At 47.3% G+C, this 18,600-nt stretch overlaps 2 protein-coding genes across 4 annotated transcripts in view; one reads left to right on the top strand and one right to left on the bottom strand.

The window, feature by feature from the left end:
* LOC146760319 (receptor-type tyrosine-protein phosphatase T-like) overlaps window positions 1–18,600 on the top strand; it is a 243,240-nt gene that overhangs the window by 88,331 nt on the left and 136,309 nt on the right. The gene's annotated exons all lie outside the window — the stretch shown is intronic.
* On the bottom strand, window positions 5,961–7,380 carry LOC146760320 (uncharacterized). Its single transcript, XM_085551352.1, is given in 3 exon segments — window positions 5,961–6,424; window positions 6,427–6,747; window positions 6,749–7,380. Coding segments are annotated over 3 exon segments (915 nt in total). The 5' UTR covers window positions 6,884–7,380; the 3' UTR covers window positions 5,961–5,965.

The following is an 18,600-nucleotide window of genomic DNA, read 5'->3' as shown; positions in this document are numbered from 1 at the left end:
AAGCAATGTTCGTGTATTTGGTTTTGCACAAAAGGTGGAAACGCTGCCTAGTTTCTCTTCACAACCTCAGTCCTTGACTTCAGCAAACCATCAGAGGCTGAATTCCTCTTACAGCAACAGCTGCAGGAATTAGGAATTTTAGAGGGTCACACTTTATCACATGCAAGTACAGTGTGTCTTGCTTCACTGGAGCTGGACTCTCGTAGATTTAATTGAACTATGTTACCGTTGGGTTTTTTTTGGTTCTTTTTTTTTTTACTGCTGCTTGGTCTCACTTTATTGGATATCTTAGCCATAGCTGTTAAAAAGCAACATTAGAGCTGAGCAAAAAATAAAATTGCAGAAGAACAAAATGTTACAGGAGGCAGATATCCATGTGTGTTTTATAGAAATAGGACTTAGGTTGCCAGAGGCGTTGTTTGTGACTTTATAGCCAAGTTGAATGCTCTAAACCATGTACAAAACTAAAAAGTGACATGATATAATGCAAGATTTAAAGATGTAGACAAGCACAGAGTTGTTTGTCTTGTCCTGAAGTGTAGAAAGGACCTGTGGTGTTTGTGGAAGGAATCACCTTGGATGGACATATTTAACCCTTAACAGCTTAATCTTCTCATGCTTTCTCAGCTGTCTCTGTTGAGACATGGGCTACATGACAAGTTTAATGTTTTAAACAGCTATTTAGAAATGTATTAGAAATTACTTGAGAAACTATTATGTAGGTTTTAGAACAACACCAGCAATACATGCCAGCAGTTGTTTTCAAATGGCCATTAAGCAAAACTTCCACGCTTGATCACTCTTTTTTTGAGCTGACATGGTGCTTTTGATGTTGCTATGAGATGATGATGGTAGAGATACTTGCAATGTAGACATGCTGCTGTCTAAAATCCCTAAGGATTAGAAGAGCAGTTGAGGCCAGTTTATTACTGGGTCTCTGTAGCTTGCTTGAGGCCCACGGCTTAAAGAGTCCTTGAAGCAGATTTTGCATTGAGCACTAAATAAAACATTTTCTGTCACTGTTTCAGACAAGAAATTCCTTAAAATAAAAATACTTCTAAATAATTTACAGGTTATTGAGGATATATCTTCCAAATTCAGAATGTTTACGAGTAAAATAAAGCACTAATCATACTAATGTTTTTAAATTGAAATTCTTTGAAGGCAGAGCTGTCCGCATACATTGGGAATATGGTTGCTGTGCTTTTGTTACCTATGCATCAGTGGTTATATATTTTTTTTCAGTTTGAGTCTGCTATTATGATGAGGCTTCTGTCTGTTTTCTGCATCTAAAGGAAAGGATTGGTTCAGAATATTGAAATACAGAGGTTTTGTTTTTTTTTTTCCTGTAAATCTCTCACAACTGCTACAGTCCAATCAAAATCAGCTTTCACGCTGTGTCTGGTGTTGCTGCCAAAGGCTGCCTGCCCTGGGCTGATGTTGATGTTTCTCTTCCACTTCTGAGAGTGTTTGTCATATTGTCTCAATCAGGCCAAATGAAATACAAACTGGAAGCAAGAGAAAGATTGGGAAATCAGTTGTGGTGTGAATGAATATGTTTGAGGGCTCTTGGGGGCTGAAGCTTGGAGACTGGGGCAAATGGGTGCTATTGAGAACTGCATTGCCTACCTGGAGGAAAAAAAGAGCTGTATGGTGTTTGCTATTTATGTTGGAAGCAGTTGTTCCTTGCTCATTAAAGGCTCAGTGATCTGATCCAGAAATAGACTTTGTTGCTTGGAGGCATGAGTTGTGATGAGTAGAAATGAACAGTGAGTAACCCATCAGCTGAAAAATGCCACAAACAGAATCCAAACTATTAGAAACCCCAAGAAAATTCATAGGTGTCAAGTTAGGTTTGTGAATAATTCATAAATAACAGTTTCCATGTTACAGAGTAAATCACTCAGGAAATTCTGCTCACCACCTTCTCATAGTAGTGACTTCTGAGCTAGTATAGTTGGTACGTTTATTATTTCTTTTGTTTGTTTCAAAACAATATCTTTATGATTAAGTTAGCTGAATAGATGCGCCAGGATTGCAGCTGGCATCCATTCTGCTCTGCCAGCATTTCACAAGGAGCACCTCCATGACCTGTTGTTGAACAGGTGACCTAACAGGAAAAAGAATCTTGTTAATGACATGATAGCCTTTGACATTGCTTCCTCAAAACCCCACTTGCATGTGTGCTGAAAGAGCAGTGCAAAGCATTTCCAATCGTATTACAAGGGTTTGCAGAGCAGAATGGTGTGGAAAGGTGATCCAGAATGGGGAGCTGGTAAAAAGGGCTGGGATTCTAATGCAATGTTTCAGCATTTTTTTTTTCTGTAGACTTGCTCCCCTCTTTGAAAGACATTTCATACTAGTAGAATGTCAGTGATTTTATTCATTCTACCAAGCATATGATCACCCTTGCAGAGATCAATGTTCCTCTGACTAACAGTTTCATCTTTGCTTTGTTTTTGTGTCACTGCTATAAGCAGAACATCTGGCCTTATGGGACAAGGAAGGCATCTGGCTTGTTGGAAGAGGCAGCAGAACAACTCAGATTTTGCTGCTCTGAAAGTAATGCCTCCTGTTTAGTTCCATGGCATCTGCAACAGTTCCTCGCTGCCTTCCATTCCCCCTTCATGGCTTTCTGTGCCCCGCGCTGAGCACAGGCCGTGCCCACAGCCTGCCCTGGGCTGCTGTGTGCCCAGGCTCCTACCCAGCACTGATACCTGGACTGGGCCCTCACCCTGCGGGGCAGAGCCATTCCCACTGGGGAGAGCAAGAGGGGACATGGGAGTCCCCAGGCAGACCCTCAAGTACCCACATGGAGAGGCACAGACTGTTTTTGCTTTTTTAAGAATTGCTCAGGTTTTTATTGTTATTACTTTGTGTTGTCCTTTTAAATCGGTTGTGGCCCAGTGTTGAAACAGAAGTCCCAATGGAGCAACTGCAGTGCACCTTGGTGCTGCCCTTGAGCCCTTCTTCCCGTCCAAAGCCAAGTCCTCTGCTTCTCCAAAGGAACAGCCGCCTCTGTAGCTTCTGTGCCAGCGCCTGGAGGCCGCAGGGAGCTCGGGGCCGTCCGCTGGACTCCTCATGCTGTGGTGGTGCAGCAGCTGAGAGGACACCAGTCCCAGTCCTGCCCTCTTGTCAGGGCTCAGCTGGAGGCTGCAGGAAGCTGAAAGCCATCTGTTGGACTCCTTGTCTTGTCCCGGCGCAGCAGCTTCTAGGACAGCAGTGCCAGTCCTTCCCATCTCCTCAGAGTTAGGGGAAGAAGAGGTGAGAGGTCTTGGGGAAGGCTGAGGATGGAGAGCGGGGAAGAAAGGGCGGCAGGGAGCAGCAGCTGGCGCAGGGGCTCTCTGGCGGATGGTGCCATTTCAACGCCAAGATGGAAATGGAGAGCCCCTGGTGCGCCGCCGATGGAGGTAGCAGCGTCTCCAGGCAGACACGATGTTGTGGTGCCTGCCCTGCCTCGATGGAGGTGGATCCACCTCCATGGGTTCCTCCTCCACAGGGATGTCCACCTCCATGGGCTCGACGCTGCTGTCTGGTGGATCGACATCCATCGGCTCAGGTTTGCTGCTGCTCCCCTGAAGCCGCCGCTTCTTTGGTGGAGGAGGATCCATCCTCCTCCACGAGGGAAAACACAGAAGGTGTGAAGGGACTTTATATGTTGCTCCTTGGGCCACAAGGGTGTCACCAAGTTGCGAGTCGACTAAGGACTGAAGTTCTGTTGTCAGGGTCCCTGTATTTATAGCGGTTGTCAGGGAGGTGGTTTGTGACATCAGAAAGCCGTGGCAGTGTGACCGTTAGAATGTCCCATGGTGACTAAAACATGGCTGTGTTGGGCGTGGGGAGGCAATGGCCTGAGAGCAGCCATAGTTTTCAATGGGGATGGAGGGTGCATATAATCTGAAAGATGAATAGAAATAAAACCAGCTCACAGTAATAAACAGACAAGCCAACAAACTTTGAGGCAGTGCATGCTATTGAGATCCTTCAGTCATTTGCATGAGTTCTGGGTACAGTGAAGCACATTTGAAACATTTATATACCAGTGCACACAGCAGGTGGAAGTAGGTAGAGCAGCTGGAAGTCTTGGCAGTGTCCCATAGCTGCAGTGTCATTGGCATTAGCAAAATGTGTTGGAAGAGCCCTGTGCCTGTTGTGTCATGATGGATGGTTACTGGAACTTCATCAGCGACAGGCAGGGCAGTTGTGGGAGAGGAAGTGAAGTGTTGCCACCCTTCTGGGATGATGACACTGATGATGTATTCTTTAAGGACCTGAGAGGTACCTGTGCATCAGGTGCTCTTGTCCTTACAATGACGTCAACTTGCCAGATGTTAAGGGTGAATATGACACTGCTGGTATAAAACAAGTCCAGGAGAGTCCTAAAAATGGCTTGATGGTAATTTCTTGGTACAGGTTCTATGGGAACCAATTAGGAACGGTGCTTGTAGATTTGTTGCTTTTAAACATTGAAGTTGAAGTTTCAAATCCTTGGTGGCTGATGGGAATTTGTCACAAAACTTCAACCCAGGATATCAATTCCACCAATATCTGCCTCTGATGTCCTGGGCCACATAATAAAATAGGAGGCCTTACTTTTGGAGCTGTTCTCAGAGCTTGCATTGAATAGGATGAGCTTGGATTGTGACCTTTGCTTCTGAAATCCTCTGCATCCTCTGGTAGCATGTCAGAACTCAAGAGTAAGCTGGTGATTAGATTTTTAACAGATAGGAGTTTAAGTCCTTACTGAGCTGTGTGGAAGATGTAACATGGCTGTATGCAGTGATACGACACGTAAACAGAATCAAGAGCATGGGGATCATTTTGTAACCTCTAATTCCTGAGGGAATCTCGAACACATCCTTCCAGCAAGCACAAGTCATGGCTGCTGTAAATACTAGGGTCTGCTTTGTACAAAGATTCAAGTAGTGCATAAAAGCATTCTGCAAATATATGTATTTTGTTACATTAATCAGTGTGGAAGGTCGTTGTGTGTGTGCATGTTCCATGTGTTAACAAGATGAGAGAGAAGCCCCAAAGAAAATAGAAAATCAAGTCTATGAATTATCATTTTGAAATTAGACAGTGTCAGCCTTGAAAGTTCTTCTTGTAAATGTAAATAATGGGACTTGGTTATTGTTATCCCTAATGATTTATTCATCAAGTAGAAAAATACCTGTATTGACAGTGCAAGATAAATCCATGCTTCTTCACAAACCGGTGACCTAACAGGAAAAATAATTTAGTTAATGCCAGGATAGCCTTTGACATTTCTTCCTCAAAACCCCACTTGCATGTGTGCAGAAAGAGCAGTGCAAAGCATTTCCAATCGTATTACAAGGGTTTGCAGAGTAGAATGGTGTGGAAAGGTGATCCAGAATGGGGAGCTGGTAAAAAGGGCTGGGATTCTAATGCAATGCTTCAGCATTTTTTTTTTTCTGTAGACTTACTCCCCACTTTGAAAGACATTTCATACTAGTAGAATGTCAGTGATTTTATTCATTCTACCAAGAATATGATCACCCTTGCTGAGATCAATGTTCCACTGACTAACAGTTTCATCTTTGCTTTGTTTTTGTGTCACTGCTATAAGCAGAACATCTGGCCTTATGGGACAAGGAAGGCATCTGGCTTCTGAGAAGAGGCAGTAGAACAACTCAGATTCTGCTGCTCTGAAAGTAATGCCTCCTGTTTAGTTCCATGGCATCTGCAACAGTTCCTCGCTGCCTTCCATCCCCCCTTCTTGGCTTTCTGTGCCCAGCGCTGAGCACAGGCCGTGCCCGCAGCCTGCCCTGGGCTGCTGTGTGCCCAGGCTCCTACCCAGCACTGAGACCTAGACTGGGCCCTCACCCTGTGGGGCAGAGCCATTCCCACTGGGGAGAGCAAGAGGGGACATGGGAGTCCCCAGGCAGACCCTCAAGTACCCACATGGAGAGGCACAGACTGTTTTTGCTTTTTTAAGAATTGCTCAGGTTTTTATTGTTATTACTTTGTGTTGTCCTTTTAAATCGGTTGTGGCCCAGTGTTGAAACAGAAGTCCCAGTGGAGCAACTGCAGTGCACCTTGGTGTTGCCCTTGAGCCCTTCTTCCCATCCAAAGCCAAGTCCTCTGCTTCTCCAAAGGAACAGCCGCCTCTGTAGCTTCTGTGCCAGCGCCTGGAGGCCGCAGGGAGCTCGGGGCCGTCCGCTGGACTCCTCGTGCTGTGGTGGTGCAGCAGCTGAGAGGACACCAGTCCCAGTCCTGCCCCCTTGTCAGGGCTCAGCTGGAGGCTGCAGGAAGCTGAAAGCCATCTGTTGGACTCCTTGTCTTGTCCCGGCGCAGCAGCTTGTAGGACAGCAGTGCCAGTCCTTCCCGTCTCCTCAGAGTTAGGGGAAGAAGAGGTGAGAGGTCTTGGGGAAGGCTGAGGATGGAGGGCGGGGAAGAAAGGGCGGCAGGGAGCAGCAGCTGGCGCAGGGGCTCTCTGGCGGATGGTGCCATTTCAACGCCAAGATGGAAATGGAGAGCCCCTGGTGCGCCGCCGATGGAGGTAGCAGCGTCGCCAGGCAGACACGATGTTGGGGTGTCTGCCCTGCCTCGATGGAGGTGGATCCACCTCCATGGGTTCCTCCTGCAGAGGGATGTCCACCTCCATGGGCTCGACGCTGCTCTCAGGTGGATCGACATCCATCGGCTCAGGTTTGCTGCTGCTCCCCTGAAGCCGCCGCTTCTTTGGTGGAGGAGGATCCATCCTCCTCCACGAGGGACAACACAAAAGGTGTGAAGGGACTTTATATGTTGCTCCTTGGGCCACAAGGGTGTCACCAAGTCGCGAGTCGACTAAGGACTGATGTTCTGTTGTCAGGGTCCCCGTATTTATAGTGGTTGTCAGGGAGGTGGTTTGTGACATCAGAAAGCCATGGCAGTGTGACCGTTAGAATGTCCCATGGTGACCAAAACATGGCTGTGTTGGGCATGGGGAGGCAATGGCCTGAGAGCAGCCATAGTTTTCAATGGGGATGGAGTGTGCATATAATTTGAAAGATGAATAGAAATAAAACCAGCTCACAGTAATAAACAGACAAGCCAACAAACTTTGAGGCAGTGCATGCTATTGAGATCCTTCAGTCATTTCCTTGAGTTCTGGGTACAGTGAAGCACATTTGAAACATTTATACACCAGTGCACACAGCAGGTGGAAGTAGGTAGAGCAGCTGGAAGTCTTGGCACTGTCCCATAGCTGCAGTGTCATTGGCATTAGCAAAATGTGTTGGGAAGAGCCCTGTGCCTGTTGTGTCATGATGGACGGTTACTGGAACTTCATCAGAGACAGGCAGGGCAGTTGTGGGAGAGGAAGTGAAGTGTTGCCACCCTTCTGGGATGATGACACTGATGATGTATTCTTTAAGGACCTGAGAGGTACCTGTGCATCAGGTGCTCTTGTCGTTACGATGACTTCAACTTGCCAGATGTTAAGGGTGAATACCACACAGCTGCTATAAAACAGGTCCAGAAGAGTCCAAAAAATGGCTTGATGGTAATTTCTTGGTACAGGTTCCGTGGGAACCAATGGGGAATGGTGCTTGTAGGTTTGTTGCTTTTAAACATTGAAGTTGAAGTTTCAAATCCTTGGTGGTGGGTGGGAATTTGTCACAAAACTTCAACCCAGGATATCAATACCACCAATATCTGCCTCTAAAGTCCTGGGCCACATAATAAAATAGGAGGCCTTACTTTTGGAGCTGTTCTCAGAGCTTGCATTGAATAGGATGAGCTTGGATTGTGACCTTTGCTTCTGAAATCCTCTGCATCCTCTGGTAGCATGTCAGAACTCAAGAGTAAGCTGGTGATTAGATTTTTAACAGATAGGAGTTTAAGTCCTTATTAAGCTGTGTGGAAGATGTAACATGGCTGTATGCAGTGATATGACACGTAACCAGAATCAAGAGCATGGGGATCATTTTGTAACCTCTAATTCCTGAGGGAATCTCGAACACATCCTTCCAGCAAGCACAAGTCATGGCTGCTGTAAATACTAGGGTCTGCTTTGTACAAAGATTCAAGTAGTGCATAAAAGCATTCTGCAAATATATGTATTTTGTTACGTTAATCAGTGTGCAAGTTCATTGTGTGTGTGTATGTTCCATGTGTTAACAAGATGAGAGAGAAGCCCCAAAGAAAATAGAAAATCAAGTCTATGAATTATCTTTTTGAAATTAGACAGTGTCAGCCTTGAAAGTCCTTCTTGTAAATATAAATAATGGGACTTGGTTATTGTTATCCCTAATGATTTATTCATCAAGTAGAAAAATACCTGTATTGACAGTGGAAGATAAATCCATGCTTCTTCACAAACAGGTGACCTAACAGGAAAAAGAATTTAGTTAATGCCAGGATAGCCTTTGACATTGCTTCCTCAAAACCCCACTTGCATGTGTGCAGAAAGAGCAGTGCAAGGCATTTCCAATCGTATTACAAGGGTTTGCAGAGCAGAATGGTGTGGAAAGGTGATCCAGAACGGGGAGCTGGTAAAAAGGGCTGGGTTTATACTGCAATGCTTCAGTGTTATTTTTCTGTAGGCTTGCTCCCCTCTTTGAAAGACATTTCATACTAGTAAAATGTCTGTGATTTTATTCATTCTACCAAGCGTATGATCAGCCTTGCTGAGATCAATGTTCCACTGACTAACAGTTTCATCTTTGCTTTGTTTTTGTGTCAGTGCTATAAGCAGAACATCTGGCCTTATGGGACAAGGAAGGCATCTGGCTTCTGAGAAGAGGCAGCAGAACAACTCAGATTCTGCTGCTCTGAAAGTAATGCCTCCTGTTTAGTTCCATGGCATCTGCAACAGTTCCTTGCTGCCTTCCATCCCCCCTTCTTGGCTTTCTGTGCCCAGCGCTGAGCACAGGCCGTACCTGCAGCCTGCCCTGGGCTGCCGTGTGCCCAGGCTCCTACCCAGCACTGAGACCTGGACTGGGCCCTCACCCTGTGGGGAAGAGCTGTTCCCACTGGGGAGAGCAAGAGGGGGCACGGGAGTCCCCAGGCAGACCCTCAAGTACCCACATGGAGAGGCACAGACTGTTTTTGCTTTTTTAAGAATTGCTCAGGTTTTTATTGTTATTTTGTGTTGTCCTTTTAAATCGGTTGTGGCCCATTGTTGAAACAAAAGTCCTAATGGAGCAACTGCGGTGGACCTTCATGCTGCCCTTGAGCCCTTCTTCCCGTCCAAAGCCAAGTCCTCTGCTTCTCCAAAGGAACAGCCGCCTCTGTAGCTTCTGTGCCAGCGCCTGGAGGCCGCAGGGAGCTCGGGGCCGTCCGCTGGACTCCTCATGCTGTGGTGGTGCAGCAGCTGAGAGGACACCAGTCCCAGTCCTGCCCTCTTGTCAGGGCTCAGCTGGAGGCTGCAGGAAGCTGAAAGCCATCTGTTGGACTCCTTGTCTTGTCCCGGTGCAGCAGCTTCTAGGACAGCAGTGCCAGTCCTTCCCGTCCCCTCAGAGTTAGGGGAAGAAGAGGTGAGAGGTCTTGGGGAAGGCTGAGGATGGAGAGCTGGGAAGAAAGGGCGGCAGGGAGCAGCAGCTGGCGCAGGGGCTCTCTGGCGGATGGTGCCATTTCAACGCCAAGATGGAAATGGAGAGCCCCTGGTGCGCCGCCGATGGAGGTAGCAGCGTCGCCAGGCAGACATGATGTTGGGGTGCCTGCCCTGCCTCGATGGAGGTGGATCCACCTCCATGGGTTCCTCCTCCAGAGGGATGTCCACCTCCATGGGCTCGACGCTGCTGTCTGGTGGATCGACATCCATCGGCTCAGGTTTGCTGCTGCTCCCCTGAAGCCGCCGCTTCTTTGGTGGAGGAGGATCCATCCTCCTCCACGAGGGACAACACAAAAGGTGTGAAGGGACTTTATATGTTGCTCCTTGGGCCACAAGGGTGTCACCAAGTCGCGAGTCGACTAAGGACTGATGTTCTGTTGTCAGGGTCCCTGTATTTATAGCGGTTGTCAGGGAGGTGGTTTGTGACATCAGAAAGCCGTGGCAGTGTGACCGTTAGAATGTCCCATGGTGACCAAAACATGGCTGTGTTGGGCGTGGGGAGGCAATGGCCTGAGAGCAGCCATAGTTTTCAATGGGGATGGAGGGTGCATATAATCTGAAAGATGAATAGAAATAAAACCAGCTCACAGTAATAAACAGACAAGCCAACAAACTTTGAGGCAGTGCATGCTATTGAGATCCTTCAGTCATTTGCATGAGTTCTGGGTACAGTGAAGCACATTTGAAACATTAATATACCAGTGCACACAGCAGGTGGAAGTAGGTAGAGCAGCTGGAAGTCTTGGCACTGTCCCATAGCTGCAGTGTCATTGGCATTAGCAAAATGTGTTGGGAAGAGCCCTGTGCCTGTTGTGTCATGATGGATGGTTACTGGAACTTCATCAGCGACAGGCAGGGCAGTTGTGGGAGAGGAAGTGAAGTGTTGCCACCCTTCTGGGATGATGACACTGATGATGTATTCTTTAAGGACCTGAGAGGTACCTGTGCATCAGGTGCTCTTGTCCTTACGATGACTTCAACTTGCCTGACGTTAAGGGTGAATACCACACAGCTGCTATAAAACAGGTCCAGAAGAGTCCTAAAAATGGCTTGATGGTAATTTCTTGGTACAGGTTCCGTGGGAACCAATGGGGAATGGTGCTTGTAGGTTTGTTGCTTTTAAACATTGAAGTTGAAGTTTCAAATCCTTGGTGGTGGGTGGGAATTTGTCACAAAACTTCAACCTAGGATATCAATACCACCAATATCTGCCTCTGATGTCCTGGGCCAACGTAATAAAATAGGAGGCCTTACTTTTGGAGCTGTTCTCATAGCTTGCATTGAATAGGATGAGCTTGGATTGTGACCTTTGCTTCTGAAATCTTCTGCATCCTCTGGTAGCATGTCAGAACTCAAGAGTAAGCTGGTGATTAGATTTTTAACAGATAGGAGTTTAAGTCCTTACTGAGCTGTGTGGAAGATGTAACATGGCTGTAAGCAGTGATATGACATGTAACCAGAATCAAGAGCATGGGGATCATTTTGTAACCTCTAATTCCTGAGGGAATCTCGAACACATCCTTCCAGCAAGCACAAGTCATGGCTGCTGTAAATACTAGGGTCTGCTTTGTACAAAGATTCAAGTAGTGCATAAAAGCATTCTGCAAATATATGTATTTTGTTACGTTAATCAGTGTGGAAGGTCGTTGTGTGTGTGTATGTTCCATGTGTTAACAAGGTGAGACAGAAGCCCCAAAGAAAATAGAAAATCAAGTCTATGAATTATCTTTTTGAAATTCGACAGTGTCAGCCTTGAAAGTTCTTGTAAATGTAAATAATGGGACTTGGTTATTGTTATCCCTAATGATTTATTCATCAAGTAGAAAAATACCTGTATTGACAGTGCAAGATAAATCCATGCTTCTTCACAAACAGGTGGCCTAACAGGAAAAAGAATCTAGTTAATGCCAGGATAGCCTTTGACATTTCTTCCACAAAACCCCACTTGCATGTGTGCAGAAAGAGCAGTGCAAAGCATTTCCAATCGTATTACAAGGGTTTGCCGAGCAGAATGGTGTGGAAAGGTGATCCAGAATGGGGAGCTGGTAAAAAGGGCTGGGTTTATACTGCAATGCTTCAGTGTTATTTTTCTGTAGGCTTGCTCCCCTCTTTGAAAGACATTTCATACTAGTAAAATGTCTGTGATTTTATTCATACTGCCAAGCGTATGATCACCCTTTCTGAGATCAATGTTCAAGTGACTAACAGTTTCATCTTTGCTTTGTTTTTGTGTCAGTGCTATAAGCAGAACATCTGGCCTTATGGGACAAGGAAGGCATCTGGCTTATGAGAAGAGGCAGTAGAACAACTCAGATTCTGCTGCTCTGAAAGTAATGCCTCCTGTTTAGTTCCATGGCATCTGCAACAGTTCCTCGCTGCCTTCCATCCCCCCTTCTTGGCTTTCTGTGCCCAGCGCTGAGCACAGGCCGTGCCTGCAGCCTGCCCTGGGCTGCTGTGTGCCCAGGCTCCTACCCAGCACTGAGACCTGGACTGGGCCCTCACCCTGCGGGGCAGAGCCGTTCCCACTGGGGTGAGCAAGAGGGGACATGGGATTTTCCAGGCAGACCCTCAAGTACCCACATGGAGAGGCACAGACTGTTTTTGCTTTTTTAAGAATTGCTTAGGTTTTTATTGTTATTATTTTGTTTTGTCCTTTTAAATCGGTTGTGGCCCAGTGTTGAAACAGAAGTCCCAGTGGAGCAACTGCAGTGCACCTTGGTGCTGCCCTTGAGCCCTTCTTCCCGTCCACAGCCAAGTCCTCTGCTTCTCCAAAGGAACAGCCGCCTCTGTAGCTTCTGTGCCAGCGCCTGGAGGCCGCAGGGAGCTCGGGGCCGTCCGCTGGACTCCTCGTGCTGTGGTGGTGCAGCAGCTGAGAGGACACCAGTCCCAGTCCTGCCCTCTTGTCAGGGCTCAGCTGGAGGCTGCAGGAAGCTGAAAGCCATCTGTTGGACTCCTTGTCTTGTCCCGGCGCAGCAGCTTGTAGGACAGCAGTGCCAGTCCTTCCCGTCTCCTCAGAGTTAGGGGAAGAAGAGGTGAGAGGTCTTGGGGAAGGCTGAGGATGGAGGGCGGGGAAGAAAGGGCGGCAGGGAGCAGCAGCTGGCGCAGGGGCTCTCTGGAGGATGGTGCCATTTCAACGCCAAGATGGAAATGGAGAGCCCCTGGTGCGCCGCCGATGGAGGTAGCAGCGTCGCCAGGCAGACACGATGTTGGGGTGCCTGCCCTGCCTCGATGGAGGTGGATCCACCTCCATGGGCTCTTCCTCCAGAGGGATGTCCACCTCCATGGGCTCGACGCTGCTCTGTGGTGGATCGACATCCATCGGCTCAGGTTTGCTGCTGCTCCCCTGAAGCCGCCGCTTCTTTGGTGGAGGAGGATCCATCCTCCTCCACGAGGGACAACACAGAAGATGGGAAATGGCTTTGAGTTGCTCCTTGGGCCACAAGGGTGTCACCAAGTCGCGAGTCGACTAAGGACTGATGTTCTGTTGTCAGGGTCCCCATATTTATAGTGGTTGTCAGGGAGGTGGTTTGTGACATCAGAAAGCCGTGGCAGTGTGACCGTTAGAATGTCCCATGGTGACCAAAACATGGCTGTGTTGGGCGTGGGGAGGCAATGGCCTGAGAGCAGCCATAGTTTTCAATGGGGATGGAGGTTGCATATAATCTGAAAGATGAATAGAAATAAAACCAGCTCACAATAATAAACAGACAAGCCAACAAACTTTGAGGCAGTGCATGCTATTGAGATCCTTCAGTCATTTGCATGAGTTCTGGGTACAGTGAAGCACATTTGAAACATTTATACACCAGTGCACACAGCAGGTGGAAGTAGGTAGAGCAGCTGGAAGTCTTGGCTCTGTCCCATAGCTGCAGTGTCATTGGCATTAGCAAAATGTGTTGGGAAGAGCCCTGTGCCTGTTGTGTCATGATGGACGGTTACTGGCCCTTCATCAGAGACAGGCAGGGCAGTTGTGGGAGAGGAAGTGAAGTGTTGCCACCCTTCTGGGATGATGACACTGATGATGTATTCTTTAAGGACCTGAGAGGTACCTGTGCATCAGGTGCTCTTGTCGTTACGATGACTTCAACTTGCCAGATGTTAAGGGTGAATACCACACAGCTGCTATAAAACAGGTCCAGAAGAGTCCTAAAAATGGCTTGATGGTAATTTCTTGGTACAGGTTCCGTGGGAACCAATGGGGAATGGTGCTTGTAGGTTTGTTGCTTTTAAACATTGAAGTTGAAGTTTCAAATCCTTGGTGGCTGGTGGGAATTTGTCACAAAACTTCAACCCAGGATATCAATACCACCAATATCTGCCTGTGATGTCCTGGGCCACATAATAAAATAGGAGGCCTTACTTTTGGAGCTGTTCTCAGAGCTTGCATTGAATAGGATGAGCTTGGATTGTGACCTTTGCTTCTGAAATCCTCTGCATCCTCTGGTAGCATGTCAGAACTCAAGAGTAAGCTGGTGATTAGATTTTTAACAGATAGGAGTTTAAGTCCTTATTAAGCTGTGTGGAAGATGTAACATGGCTGTATGCAGTGATATGACACGTAACCAGAATCAAGAGCATGGGGATCATTTTGTAACCTCTAATTCCTGAGGGAATCTCGAACACATCCTTCCAGCAAGCACAAGTCATGGCTGCTGTAAATACTAGGGTCTGCTTTGTACAAAGATTCAAGTAGTGCATAAAAGCATTCTGCAAATATATGTATTTTGTTACGTTAATCAGTGTGCAAGTTCGTTGTGTGTGTGTATGTTCCATGTGTTAACAAGATGAGAGAGAAGCCCCAAAGAAAATAGAAAATCAAGTCTATGAATTATCTTTTTGAAATTAGACAGTGTCAGCCTTGAAAGTCCTTCTTGTAAATATAAATAATGGGACTTGGTTATTGTTATCCCTAATGATTTATTCATCAAGTAGAAAAATACCTGTATTGACAGTGCAAGATAAATCCATGCTTCTTCACAAACAGGTGACCTAACAGGAAAAATAATTTAGTTAATGCCAGGATAGCCTTTGACATTTCTTCCTCAAAACCCCACTTGCATGTGTGCAGAAAGAGCAGTGCAAGGCATTTCCAATCGTATTACAAGGGTTTGCAGAGCAGAATGGTGTGGAAAGGTGATCCAGAATGGGGAGCTGGTAAAAAGGGCTGGGTTTATACTGCAATGCTTCAGTGTTATTTTTCTGTAGGCTTGCTCCCCTCTTTGAAAGACATTTCATACTAGTAAAATGTCTGTGATTTTATTCATACTGCCAAGCGTATGATCACCCTTTCTGAGATCAATGTTCAAGTGACTAACAGTTTCATCTTTGCTTTGTTTTTTTGTCACTGCTATAAGCAGAACATCTGGCCTTATGGGACAAGGAAGGCATCTGGCTTCTGAGAAGAGGCAGTAGAACAACTCAGATTCTGCTGCTCTGAAAGTAATGCCTCCTGTTTAGTTCCATGGCATCTGCAACAGTTCCTCGCTGCCTTCCATCCCCTCTTCTTGGCTTTCTGTGCCCAGCGCTGAGCACAGGCCGTGCCCGCAGCCTGCCCTGGGCTGCTGTGTGCCCAGGCTCCTACCCAGCACTGAGACCTGGACTGGGCCCTCACCCTGCGGGGCAGAGCCGTTCCCACTGGGGAGAGCAAGAGGGGACACGGGATTTTCCAGGCAGACCGTCAAGTACCCACATGGAGAGGCACAGACTGTTTTTGCTTTTTTAAGAATTGCTTAGGTTTTTATTGTTATTATTTTGTGTTGTCCTTTTAAATCGGTTGTGGCCCAGTGTTGAAACAGAAGTCCCAGTGGAGCAACTGCAGTGCACCTTGGTGTTTCCCTTGAGCCCTTCTTCCCGTCCACAGCCAAGTCCTCTGCTTCTCCAAAGGAACAGCCGCCTCTGTAGCTTCTGTGCCAGCGCCTGGAGGCCGCAGGGAGCTCGGGACCGTCCGCTGGACTCCTCGTGCTGTGGTGGTGCAGCAGCTGAGAGGACGCCAGTCCCAGTCCTTCCCTCTTGTCAGGGCTCAGCTGGAGGCTGCAGGAAGCTGAAAGCCATCTGTTGGACTCCTTGTCTTGTCCCGGCGCAGCAGCTTCTAGGACAGCAGTGCCAGTCCTTCCCGTCTCCTCAGAGTTAGGGGAAGAAGAGGTGAGAGGCCTTGGGAAGGCTGAGGATGGAGGGCAGGGAAGAAAGGGTGGCAGGGAGCAGCAGCTGGCGCAGGGGCTCTCTGGCGGATGGTGCCATTTCAACGCCATGATGGAAATGGAGAGCCCCTGGTGCGCCGCCGATGGATGTAGCAGCGTCGCCAGGCAGACACGATGTTGTGGTGCCTGCCCTGCCTCGATGGAGGTGGATCCACCTCCATGGGTTCGTCCTGCTGAGGGATGTCCACCTCCATGGGCTCGACGCTGCTCTGTGGTGGATCGACATCCATCGGCTCAGGTTTGCTGCTGCTCCCCTGAAGCCGCCGCTTCTTTGCTGGAGGAGGATCCATCCTCCTCCACGAGGGACAACACAGAAGATGGGAAATGGCTTTGAGTTGCTCCTTGGGCCACAAGGGTGTCACCAAGTCGCGAGTCGACTAAGGACTGATGTTCTGTTGTCAGGGTCCCCGTATTTATCGTGGTTGTCAGGGAGGTGGTTTGTGACATCAGAAAGCCATGGCAGTGTGACCGTTAGAATGTCCCATGGTGACCAAAACATGGCTGTGTTGGGCGTGGGGAGGCAATGGCCTGAGAGCAGCCATAGTTTTCAATGGGGATGGAGGTTGCATATAATCTGAAAGATGAATAGAAATAAAACCAGCTCACAGTAATATACAGACAAGCCAACAAACTTTGAGGCAGTGCATGCTATTGAGATCCTTCAGTCATTTGCATGAGTTCTGGGTACAGTGAAGCACATTTGAAACATTTATATACCAGTGCACACAGCAGGTGGAAGTAGGTAGAGCAGCTGGAAGTCTTGGCAGTGTCCCATAGCTGCAGTGTCATTGGCATTAGCAAAATGTGTTGGGAAGAGCCCTGTGCCTGTTGTGTCATGATGGATGGTTACTGGCCCTTCATCAGAGACAGGCAGGGCAGTTGTGGGAGAGGAAGTGAAGTGTTGCCACCCTTCTGGGATGATGACACTGATGATGTATTCTTTAAGGACCTGAGAGGTACCTGTGCATCAGGTGCTCTTGTCGTTACGATGACTTCAACTTGCCAGATGTTAAGGGTGAATACCACACAGCTGCTATAAAACAGGTCCAGAAGAGTCCTAAAAATGGCTTGATGGTAATTTCTTGGTACAGGTTCTAGGGGAACCAATGGGGAATGGTGCTTGTAGGTTTGTTGCTTTTAAACATTGAAGTTGAAGTTTCAAATCCTTGGTGGCTGGTGGGAATTTGTCACAAAACTTCAACCCAGGATATCAATACCACCAATATCTGCCTCTGATGTCCTGGGCCAACGTAATAAAATAGGAGGCCTTACTTTTGGAGCTGTTCTCATAGCTTGCATTGAATAGGATGAGCTTGGAGTGTGACCTTTGCTTCTGAAATCCTCTGCATCCTCTGGTAGCATGTCAGAACTCAAGAGTAAGCTGGTGATTAGATTTTTAACAGATAGGAGTTTAAGTCCTTATTGAGCTGTGTGGAAGATGTAACATGGCTGTAAGCAGTGATATGACATGTAACCAGAATCAAGAGCATGGGGATCATTTTGTAACCTCTAATTCCTGAGGGAATCTCGAACACATCCTTCCAACAAGCACAAGTCATTGCTGCTGCAAATACTAGGGTCTGCTTTGTACAAAGATTCAAGTAGTGCATAAAAGCATTCTGCAAATATATGTATTTTGTTACATTAATCAGTGTGCAAGGTCGTTGTGTGTGTGTATGTTCCATGTGTTAACAAGGTGAGGCAGAAGCCCCAAAGAAAATAGAAAATCAAGTCTATGAATTATCATTTTGAAATTAGACAGTGTCAGCCTTGAAAGTTCTTCTTGTAAATGTAAATAATGGGACTTGGTTATTGTTATCCCTAATGATTTATTCATCAAGTAGAAAAATACCTGTATTGACAGTGCAAGATAAATCCATGCTTCTTCACAAACAGGTGGCCTAACAGGAAAAAGAATCTAGTTAGTGCCAGGATAGCCTTTGACATTGCTTCCTCAAAACCCCACTTGCATGTGTGCAGAAAGAGCAGTGCAAAGCATTTCCAATTGTATTACAAGGGTTTGCAGTGCAGAGTGGTGTGGAAAGGTGATCCAGAATGGGGAGCTGGTAAAAAGGGCTGGGATTCTAATGCAATGCTTCAGCATTTTTTTTTTTTCTGTAGACTTGCTCCCCACTTTGAAAGACATTTCATACTAGTAGAATGTCAGTGATTTTATTCATTCTACCAAGAATATGATCACCCTTGCTGAGATCAATGTTCCACTGACTAACAGTTTCATCTTTGCTTTGTTTTTGTGTCAGTGCTATAAGCAGAACATCTGGTCTTATGGGACAAGGAAGGCATCTGGCTTCTGAGAAGAGGCAGTAGAACAACTCAGATTCTGCTGCTCTGAATGTAATGCCTCCTGTTTAGTTCCATGGCATCTGCAACAGTTCCTCGCTGCCTTCCATCCCCCCTTCTTGGCTTTCTGTGCCCAGCGCTGAGCACAGGCCGTGCCCGCAGCCTGCCCTGGGCTGCTGTGTGCCCAGGCTCCTACCCAGCACTGAGACCTGGATTGGGCCCTCACCCTGTGGGGCAGAGCCATTCCCACTGGGGAGAGCAAGAGGGGACATGGGAGTCCCCAGGCAGACCCTCAAGTACCCACATGGAGAGGCACAGACTGTTTTTGCTTTTTTAAGAATTGCTCAGGTTTTTATTGTTATTACTTTGTGTTGTCCTTTTAAATCGGTTGTGGCCCAGTGTTGAAACAGAAGTCCCAGTGGAGCAACTGCAGTGCACCTTGGTGTTGCCCTTGAGCCCTTCTTCCCGTCCAAAGCCAAGTCCTCTGCTTCTCCAAAGGAACAGCCGCCTCTGTAGCTTCTGTGCCAGCGCCTGGAGGCC

This window comes from Coturnix japonica, chromosome 6 (genome assembly GCF_054131305.1).
Source record: "Coturnix japonica strain WE chromosome 6, WE-NBRP24, whole genome shotgun sequence".
Taxonomy (NCBI): domain Eukaryota; kingdom Metazoa; phylum Chordata; class Aves; order Galliformes; family Phasianidae; genus Coturnix; species Coturnix japonica.
Note: the sequence above shows the minus strand (reverse complement) of the source record. Positions and strands in the feature narration are given on the sequence as shown.